This window comes from Nematolebias whitei, chromosome 3, assembly GCF_014905685.2.
Source record: "Nematolebias whitei isolate Nwh7 chromosome 3, NemWhi1, whole genome shotgun sequence".
NCBI classification, from domain to species: domain Eukaryota; kingdom Metazoa; phylum Chordata; class Actinopteri; order Cyprinodontiformes; family Rivulidae; genus Nematolebias; species Nematolebias whitei.
Window position 1 is genome coordinate 13,806,365 of NC_056500.1, and position 11,082 is coordinate 13,817,446.

General features: G+C 39.6%; 1 protein-coding gene across 1 annotated transcript in view; it reads right to left on the reverse strand.

Moving 5' to 3' along the window:
- Positions 1-1,232: 1,232 nt before the first annotated feature.
- LOC119430583 (ephrin type-B receptor 1) overlaps positions 1,233-11,082 on the reverse strand; it is a 100,245-nt gene continuing 90,395 nt past the window's right edge. The window contains exons 18-20 of the mRNA XM_037698015.1: positions 4,781-4,977; positions 4,525-4,686; positions 1,233-1,841 (exon numbers count right to left, since the gene is read on the reverse strand). Of these exons, the coding sequence (XP_037553943.1) occupies positions 1,730-1,841; positions 4,525-4,686; positions 4,781-4,977 (471 nt within the window). The 3' untranslated portion in view covers positions 1,233-1,729. The remainder of the gene's footprint in view (positions 1,842-4,524; positions 4,687-4,780; positions 4,978-11,082) is intronic.

Genomic DNA, 11,082 nt, shown 5'->3' on the forward strand with positions numbered 1-11,082 from the left:
ATAATACCCAGTGATGAGTAATCTGTGGGACACTGGTGCAGAAGTTCAGGCTGAAGGCAGAGCGATGCTGCTGTTGTTCCCCAGCTGGTAATCCGCACAGAGCTGAGATAAAAGGACTTCTCCAGTGAAGTGCCCGCAGTAAGATCAAGCCTTTTTGAGCAGGGAGTCAAACGTCACATTAAGTGCTGACACATAATAAATAATTCACCAATTTTCTTCCTGACCCAAAGCATTTGGCTTCTTTTTAATGTTTTTCCTGTACAATCTGTCACAAATCAATTTGGCTGGATGTGTAGAATGAGCGCTGAAAAGGTTGCCGTTTGCAGATGAGAACAGGGATAGGTCACTTCAGCTTATTTAATCAGCAGACTGGCACAACAGCATTAATCAGAGGTGTCAATCTGGAGCTGAGTCAAAACACAGCCTGACAACAAAGACATGTCCGGCTGCTGGCGAATGAAAAAATGTACGAAAACAAAGGACCCCGCCAGGCTGCCTGCTGCAGAATGATGATTGCCATCTGGATGGCAGCCATACACTTTAGACATTTGTTCTGCTCGTGAACAGAACATGACTGGATTTCTGGTTGGTTCATGCACTGCAGTAACACTTGACTTGCTGTCAGCTTTAGGATTTTGCAGCCAAATCACAAGAACACTGGATGGTAATCTCTTCTGAGATTTTCTGGACTTGACAAAAAGTGGATCTTTGAAGCAGTTTTTCCTCTTCATTTAAAGTTGCTTTCTTTTTTCTACTCCTCATAATTACCTCATAGCCTGAAAAGACACATTTATGAGTACATTTGTCTTCTTCTGATTGTATTGCCATAGATCTCTACTTGAATATGTTCAGAAAGTGTCTGAGTGTGAACAAAAGCATCAATGTTCTTTCTGTAGGCAAATGTCACATTAAAAAAGAAAAAAATATATATTTTTGACAACATTTCAAAGTTTGTTGAGGATGATTCAAGTGAAGTTTATGACTTAAAAGTCAAAAATACATCAGTAAAATGGTGCTTTTGGCTAAAGTTGAAATAAATTAGCAAAAAGGAAAATAAAACTTTCCAAATATAACTATGTACAGACTCTTCAATGTGAAGATAGATTGAAAAGGTCCCATAAAAAAAAAAAAACTGACTCGTGATTTAAATCGTAGCAATTTTCACAAACACATTGAAGCACTCACGACACAACATGCTGGAAGAAACAAGGCTTGGTGTGCGTCTTGTATCCAGAAACTTTTTTTTTTTTTTGGTCCAACATTTGGTCCAGTTTGATCATTCATACGATTGTCTGCTCTGTCACTTTCTTCTTCACTGGAGTGTGTTCGGTTTATTCAAAAACACATCGTCTTCCATTCATCTGTCAGCGCAGTGTTTGAAATCAAATCTTGTAAGCAGGGTTTTGGTGATTTTTTTGTCCATTAAGGTCAGAAATTTGCTTTTATTTCCCACAGTGTAGTTTTTTTTCTTTTTCCAGTTTTTATAGCAAATAATCCTGGTATATTAAATTTCAAGAGATGTTCCAATTTTAGTGGATGGATGCCATGAAGAATATGTCCAAGACAGATCCAGTCGGTCATTAAAACAACCAAAATGGTCATGAAAGGAAATGATCAAGATCTTCAGAACTGGTAAACGTAGGTTTCAGTGGCTCAAATAGAAGTGTGGAAGAACAACCCATTCCATCACACTGGTCACATTTTCATGCAGTGTCACGTCTCCGTGTGGCTACACAGATTCAGTAGGAGACTGGTCATCACCGTGGTGCCTCATTGACTGGACGCTTGTCAGGATTTTCTTCTGGTGTCCGGCAAGAGACACTCCAATCCTCTGCAGATCTCTGCAAAAACAGAGATACTGTATGAGTCATCTTCACACAGAAAGTTGCTGCTAACGGAATTATAATGACAATATTTGCCGATGGTCTTAATCATTGCTTGCTTTGGAATAAAAACATAAAAGATAAATCTACTTATCCATCTTTGAAATGAAGCTTTTTGTGTTTATTGATCCACTAGGACCTGATGTGCCGTTTTCCTTTTGAGTCTGAAGAATTGTGCACGTCATATTCACATTTTCTAAGTAAACCAAGATTTTTTTTCTCCTATTGATTTGTTTCCAAACAAAACCCTTTGAAATTCACATGACTTTTTAAAAAGCTTTTGGTTGGATCATGTTATAAAAGTGGAATTGAAAATATTAATGGGACATCTTAGGCATTTCATGCAAAACAAAACATGCCAACACATTTCAGGCGACATCATACTCGTTGCTTTATATTGGCCATGAACGTCTGTAACGTGGGCAGCTGCTTAAGAACCTAATTAAATACTCATGCCACGCTGAATTTATGTTGCAAAGAGAACAAATTAAAAACCCAAGGAATGAGGGTTCAGCCAGGTCGTCCAGTCGTTTTTCTCAGAGGAAGTCATTCTGTCTGTATGAAATATAAAATAGGGTTCACCGGCTCATATACCTTCTCTCCACCTTTGTCACACTGGTACGTTTAAAGGACATTTAATTAATGTCTTTTGATCCATGCACACTTTGCATTTTATCCATTTTAACCAATTAAGGACCAAATGACAGTCCCTGTTTAATGTATGGTGACCAGGTTCATATCTAATAACGGTGCCTTGTTCAAGAATTGTTTGCAGAAAGTAATAAAACTTTTTTTACTGACATTATTATGTAAACATAATTAACACTAGCATACAGTAAGCTGTAGAAGTTCCATGAGACTTTGGACAGCAAAACATCCTCCTGTTGTTAGTTTATCGCCTTGTTTCTGCACCGATGTTCATCCAGGACAGAGTGAGGATAGGTAGCTGTCCATTCTCCAATTTGGCGCTCTATGAGGCTCATGTACAGGGTGCTACCTCCCATCCCTTTGGTATTATATCTCTCTGTCCCCTGTCTGACAAAATATTCCCTTTTTGATGTAAATTGCCCCACTGTCTGAATCTGACTATCCACAGACCACATCCTTCACATGTACTTGACTGCCTTCATCCTAAAGAGCAAGATCTTGTTGTCCTGATCTGGGGGCTTCACAGTAGAGTTGCATTTGGACCCAAAAAATCTGATCCAACCTGGCCCCAGCCCGTAGCCATCATTTCCGAACCCCACCCGATCCGACAAAATAACAGTAATTACAGGTCCGAACACAAACCCCGACCCCCAGACATTTTTAATTAAGCTTTGACTGCTTATATAGTTACTAACGATCAGCGGATGCACGCGATTGAAAAAAAAAGGGGCAGAAGGTTGGAGCTGAGGGGGTGTTTGTCCTTTCATGGTCGTCAAAGTGCATCAAATCCCTCTCTGGCATGTCTGCTTTGGGATTTCACCTGTTTGGGTCGTAGGCCGCACGCGTCCGCTGAGTGCAGCGGCTGAATGAACATCCATTTGGGCTATGGATCGCTTCCTGTATAGTCCCATCTGAAGCTTAACTGAAGTTTATTTTACCTCTTTCAAGGCCGGTCAGCTTGCAGTGAAATGGCCGTGTGCAGCTGGTGAATGTATGGCAAGCCATGTTTCCATATAATTGGATTGCGGTTGATCTGCTGATGCAATCAAAAGCCAGACATTGACTTGGCCTGCCCATCCAGCACATTATCATGGCCCGGACCACCCTGAATTTTGATTGGGCTGGGCCGGGCTTCGGGCCCGGGTTAGAAATGACAGCTCTACTCCATAGGCTTTTGTCAAAAAATGTGTGTAAGGGATTTGTGTGAAGGACAACATTCTGGTGACTCACAGACCCAGTTCAAACCCCAGTACAGTAAATGGTAAATGGACTGTACTTATACAGCGTCTTTCTATATGATCAATATACTCAAAGCACTTTACACTACAATCTGTGCACTCATTTACCCATTCATACAGCACTCTAACGTCCGTACAAAGATTAATCAGTGCTTTATCACATTCATACAGCGATGGAACACACATCAGAGGCAATGAAGGGTTCAGTGTCTTGCCTAGGGACACTTTGCCATGTGACTGTTGGTGGAATATAACCCCCAACTCTTGCATTGAAGGATGACTGCTCTGACCACTCAGCCACAACTGTCCCAGTACTGTGCAATAATCTCACTCTAGCCTTTGCCCAAGTCTATGTTAAATGCATGTAGCTGTAAGCAACACATGGCAAATTACTGTCCATCATGGCAGAAAACCAGCTTTGGTGACAGCCCAGAAGGGGTTCTGTAAAAGTCAAAGTAAGATGCAAAGTAGCAGTCATGTTTGGTTTGCAACTTCTTTTTATGTTTGCCTTCTTTACAAGCTCTTTAGGTTTGAAAAAAAATGAACCAAACATTCTACTTAAAACTCCCGTTTATTACAGAGGCCATAAATAATGGACTGAAAAGTATAGAAGAGAGTAAGACAGACATACACAGAAAACAAGAAGTGTTTACATGGACATCTAGTCAACCAACCACCTGGTAAACATGATAGAGATCAGGCAGGATGAGCAGTGTAAGATGACGGATGGAAAACAGCTTATAATGCAGACTCACTCAGCTGTGATTTCTGTGACAAGCGGCAAAGAGGTGAATCCCGAGCCAATAAAAGAGTCTCTATATTGGGTCATCTTCAGCGCAGCCAGCCAGTCTTCCACTGAGCTCACCCTACTCAGGTCTGGAGCTGCCCGGTCTAACAAAGGATGATGATGTGAAGGACTGCAGGGAGCAGATATGAGAAGGGGTATTTTAGAATATCAGCTGTATCACTCAGAGTGTTTGGTTATGCAAATGAGTTTATATCGCTGCTCACCCAGGGGGAATGTTGTTGATGCCGGCTTTGAGAGATGCAGGGTTGCGGATCATTTTGTCCAGCATGCTGACGATATCTGGGAACTTTGGCCGCGCATTCCTGTCTTTCTGCCAACAGTCCAGCATCAGTTGGTGCAGCACTACAGGACAGTCCATGGGAGCTGGAAGTCTGAAGTCCTGCTCTATGGCATTTATCACCTGGGACACAGCAGAGGAGGGAAATCATGGAAAAAAGACTGATTAAATCTGAATTTTATCAGTATACTTAGAAAAATGACAAAAGTTACAGCTCCTTAGCTTTCATGTTGTAACATCATTCTTCAGTTGTAATATAAATATTCTAGTGCAGTGGCTATATCCCCACCGCTCAAAGCGAAAGCCTGGCAATAATTATTATAATTTTTTTTTTTTACTCTGTGTGCATTCATTCGTGTACCATTATCAAAATATCTCAACTGCTGAACAAACTTTTTTCAAACTTTATAAAATGGAAAAATTTGGTCAGATAAGCTGATTCAAGATGGTTGCTAGAGAAACGCATTCTTAGCACACACAAAAATGGCTACAACTCATCGCTATAATGCATCACTCACAACACATTCCTAGAGGGCAACACATGGTGTGACATCTTTGATTAAAACATTGACATAAGTGTTGTCTCTCTGTTAGCTAAACTTCTCATGAACTACTTGGACAGTTTTTAAAGAAACTCTTAAGGCAGACAGCTAAATGACACTAATTCACACAATAAAGGCTGTGATATACATTGAAGGAACTGAAAAAATTAACAATTTTGTTTTCGCTGCCATTTGTCGTGAGCTGAACTCAGTAATCTAATACTTTTTCTCTGTACATAAAAGGCATTTTTCTCTCAAATATTGTTCACAAATTTGTGTAAATCTGTGTCAGTGAGCAGTTCTCCTTTGCCGAGATAATCCATCCACCTCACAGCTGTGGCAGATCAAGATGCTGATTAGACAGCATGATTATTACACAGGCGTGCCATAGGCTGACCACAATAAAAGGCCACTTTAAAATGTGCAGTTTTATCACAGCACAATGCCACAGATATTGCAAATTTTGAGGGAGTGTGTAATTGGCATGCTGACTGCAGGAATGTCCACAATAGCTGTTGATCGTGAATTGAATGTTCATTTTTCTACCATAATTTGTCTCCAAAGGCGTTTCAAAGAATTTGACAGTACATCCAACTGGCCTCACAATTGCAGTCCACATTCACCCACACCAGTCCAGGACCTCCACATCCAGCATCGTCACCTCCAAGATCATCTGAGATCAGCCACCTGGACAGCTGCTGCAACAACCTGTTTGCATAACCAAAGAATTTCTGCACAGACTGTCAGAAACCGTCTCAGGGAAGCTCGTTTGCATGCTCGTCATCCTCATCGGGGTCTTCAGCTGATGGCAGTTTGTCATTGTAACCTATACGAGTGGGCAAATGCTCATATTCGATGGTGTATGGCACGTTGCAGAGGTGTTCTCTTCACGAAAGTATCCTGGTTTTCACTGTATAGGACAGGCGACAGACGAATTGCGTTGTGTGGGTGAGTGGTTGCTGATGTCAGCGTTGTGGCGACGAGGTTACTGTATGGGCATGCATATGTCATGGACAACCAACGCAGGGACTGGTTACATGTGGTCTGTGGTTGTGAGGCCGGTAGAATGTACTGCCAAATTCTCTGAACCTGGACATTCCTGCAGTCAACATGCCAATTGCACGCTCCCTCAAAACTTGCAACATCCATTAAACATCCATTTCAGGAATACTAGGCCTTTAATTATTTGTTTCATATTTTCCTCATTTCCTGTTTCATTTTAAAAACCTAACAACTATTGTTCAATGTGCTTAGTTTTTTTTTTTTTGCTTCCTGTCTGTATCACACCTGAATTACATTTTTCTAATTGTCTCAGTTATTATAAAGATTTCTGGTTTTCTCTGTTTCCTGGTTTTGTTTAGCTTTTTTCTTTATGTACCATCTCAAGTTTTTTTTTTCTTCTCTCTTGCTTACTTTTAGTTTTTCTTTTTCTTTGTTTTTAGCCATTTTATTCTGCACCTGTGTTGGCAAAAACAATCACTTTCTGAAAAATGAGAAAAATAATCAGTTTCCTATTAACTCCTTCGCATCTGATTCTGTCAGTTTTGGCAAAATTTGAAAGATGGTTTTAATTTATTTAAATGCCTTTAGAATCAAATGTTAAAATGAGGTGCAACTTCATATTCTGTCAACAATACCAGCAATTGCATCCAAAAATTACATGAAAACACAGGTGGCAGTGATTTACAGCTAAACTTATGATCGTTAGCGCCAGGTTCTACAGAGAATTTACAGAAACAGTGCATTCAGTTGGATTATCTTAAATTCAGCTGACAGATTCAAAGATGTGCCTTCTTCTCTCAGTCCCTCACTCCTCCTAGTTTTGTCTCAGATCTAAAGAATAATATTCTCTGAACTAATCCTATAAATACTCAGTTATAAACTCAGGCCTGTTTACTCGACAACAGAGTGTCATTTTCATGATCAAAGAGACGAGCAGCAACGTGCAGCCATGACAGATGAAGGAGATCACAGAGATCCACTGCTGACTCTGCACCCAGTATGCCTTTGATACGTCTGTGATCAGTTCTTAACGGCTGCAAGGCTGAAAATACACAATAAAGCCAACTATGTAAGAAAATATTTTAAATTAGACAATCCTAAAGGTACGGAGTTGATCTGATTTCATTGTTGGTTTTATGTAACGTGAATACATAATAAATGAGATAATTAACAACGCAGCCATCTTGTTCAGCTTAACATATTTGCTTTAAAACTGAAAATGTAGAACTAGTAGAAATGTTACATTTATAGTTAAGGCACATTGGTGTCACCCATCGGTGAGGGATTTGAATAGTGAATGTTTTTTAGTTTTTGAGATGAGTTTTTCTGGACTGGAATTAAACAGAGAATGCAAGTTAACCTTAATGTTTTTGGATGCAAGATTCTCCAGTGGATAGGAGTTACACAAGAACAAACGTGTATTTATATTTATTTAATTTTGCTTGTGGCACAAAGGGATGAGTGAGTAATGGGATAAAAAAAAAAAAAAAGTTGCCACCTGGATTTAATAAGCAAATAGGTACGAGCATCCTATTGAATAATTACTGCATGGGTGATTATCTTTCAGCTGGCAACAAGTTATTTAACATCAACTGATGCAATGAGTTGCTTCTCATTTCTTAAACAACCATGTCGTGGAAAAGATGTCAGTCTGTTTGAGAAGAGTCAAATCATTGGCATCAAGCAGAGAAAACATCTAAGGAGATTGAAGAAACTACTAGAATTGGTTTAAGAACTGTCCAACGCATTATTAAAAACTGGAAGGATAGAGGGGACCCATCGTCTTCGAGGAAGAAAATGTGGCCGGAAAAAAATTCTGAATGATCGTGATCGGCGATCACTTAAACGTTTGGTGAAATCAAATCGAAGAAAAACAACAGCAGAACTCAGGGTTATATTTAATAGTGAAAGTAAGAACATTTCCACACGCACAATGCGAAGGGAACTCAAGGGATTGGGACTGAACAGCTGTGTAGTCTTAAGAAAATCACTAACCAGTGAGGCTAACTGAAAAAAAAAAGCTTAAATTTGCTAGGGAGCATAACAATTGGACTCTGGAGCAATGGAAGAAGGTCATGTGGTCTGATGAGTCCAGATTTACTCTGTTCCAGAGTGATGAGTGCATCAGGGTAAGAAGAGAGGCAGGTGAAGTGATGCACCCATCATACCTAGTGCCTAGTCATCAATGCAAGATCTTGGTGAAAAATTAATGCAACACTGGATGGAAATGTGACATTGCAGAAGCTTATTGAAACAATGCCTCAGTGAATGCATGATGTAATCAAAGCTAAAGGCGGTCCATCCATCCATCCATTATCTTTTACCGGCTTCTTCCATTTTGGGTCACGGGGGTTGCCGGTGCCCTAGTCCGGCAATCATTGTGCGAGGGGCGGGGTACAGCCTGGACAGGTCGCAAGTCCATCACAGGGCCACATAGAGACAAACAACCATTCACTCTCTCACTCACACCTAGGGACAATTTAGAGTTACCAATCAGCCTAACATGCATGTTTTTGGTCTGTGGGAGGAAACCAGAGTACCCAGAGAAAACCCACGCATGCACGGAGAGAACATGCAAACTCCACCCAGAAAGGCCCTCGGACCGGGATTTGAACCGGGGACCTGCTCACTGAGAAGAAGCAGCTCTGTCAGTTGCGCCACCGTGCTGCCCTAAAGGCAGTCCAATGAAATATTAGTGCGTGACCTTTTGTTTTTCTGGTGGCAACTTTTTTTTGGCCAGGCAGTGTACATATAAAGGCGTTTTAAACCCTTCCTACACTCTTGCAATATTCTAAACAAGGTTTCTAAACGCTCTAATAGAGCACATAATGTCATGATTTCCCTCTCTCTGCCTCCGCTGCTCTCAGCCTCATGCAAGTGCTTCTGGCCACGCCCACTTCTCCACTAAGCATGGAGAACAGCTGACCAGCTGCAGAGGAAGCTTATCCTGCAGCATGGGCTGCACAAAGGTGCAGCAGGTGCGAAATAATTTAAAATAATTCATTTTAAATAAAAATTCCATGCCAATCATGCGTATCATCCATCAATCAGCCAATTGTGTGTCATGTCCAATCTTATTTTGAAAAAACGCGATAGAGCGAGTTCGCGATAAACGAACTGCAACGTAGCGAGGGACAACTGTATATGTATATGGTGGTGGCCATCTTGGATTTTCAATAATGACTTCTTATGTCTAGATGCAGCCACACACCAAAATGGAAATCGGCAGGCTGCTTATTTTTCAAATGATCTTTCAGACAGAGGAGAGTATTTTCCAGTCCCTTGTTGGCTCTGTGACAGGGCAACAATAGACTGAATGGTGCAAAGATTTGCAGCTTGAAAGGAACAGATTGGCACACATAATAGGAGATAGGTGTAAGTAAAAAAATAAAAAAAATAAAAACACAAAAAAAACATCCAGAACATGTGGCACATCATCCCTGGAGGAACTTGGCTGCAAAAAATATTCATGAGTGTGAAAGAAATGAAAATGTTGAAACTAATAATTTGTACCCACTTAGGCAGCATCCCTGGCTATTTCCATGTTCTATGTGTGTTTAAAGCAAGCAGACTCTTTTTTTTTCTTTTATAAATGTGACATGTAAATAGCAGAGGTGAGGGCTATTTGAGCTAAACTACATCTTGTGATATGACTTTGGTAAACTGCATAGAGATTGATGTTCAGGATATTAAAGAGCAGACAGATCCTGCACCGAGTCAAGCTGTTGCTGCTGTTACAGAGAGACTTTTCTATTATGCTATCAAGTTTAGATTTGTCCCTTCCTACGAACAGCCAAGGATTCAGAGAAAGAAATATCTTTCCTGCTACAGTGTCTTTGCCACTTCATTCAATAAAACTGGTAGATTATTTTGCTTTAGTCGTCTTTATTTAAAAACTAAAGTTACTTAAGAGCATCTAATTTCAACTCATTCACATTTAATGGGTAAGCAGCAAGAAAGCCTGCAGCCTCTGATGTCGAGGGAGTTTTGCACAGATGAAGGATTTGATTTGATTCTTTGAGAGCAGGAACAAAGAATGATGAAGATCGTTTCAGTGTCTCATATGAAAATTCTGATGAGGAATTTTTATTCTGCCGAATATTTTTGCAGTTTCAAAAAGCTCTGAAAGCAGAGTGCTTTTATCATGAACACAGACTTCAATACTTTGAAACACATTTGTCGCTTTGGAAAATAATAAAAGTAAAGAAAATCAGGTTCTGAAATATCTGAAAATATTCTGCAGTTTACACCAATAATATATATATAAAAAAAGACTTTTAAAAAAATGTCTCACCAACAATAATTGTGATGGTATACATATCTAACTGTGATGCAACAGGCCTGGCTTGAAAACCACCTCACACATTCATTACTCATACAACCAATAATAATAACAACAGCTGAAAGACTCGGAAAAATACCGAACTCCCCCCAAACAACTACATTTTTCATCTATAGCCACAAAACAGTTAACCCCTATAAAAAAATGCATGTTTCAGTTTTTTAAATGATGTATATTTTTACATTTTGAATAATCTAAATGGGTTTAAAGTCTAAACTAGAAATAGACCTAGTAATAGTCTGATCAAGATACACCTATATATATATATATATATATATATACACATATATATATAATATATATTATATATATATATATATATGTATATATATATATATATAT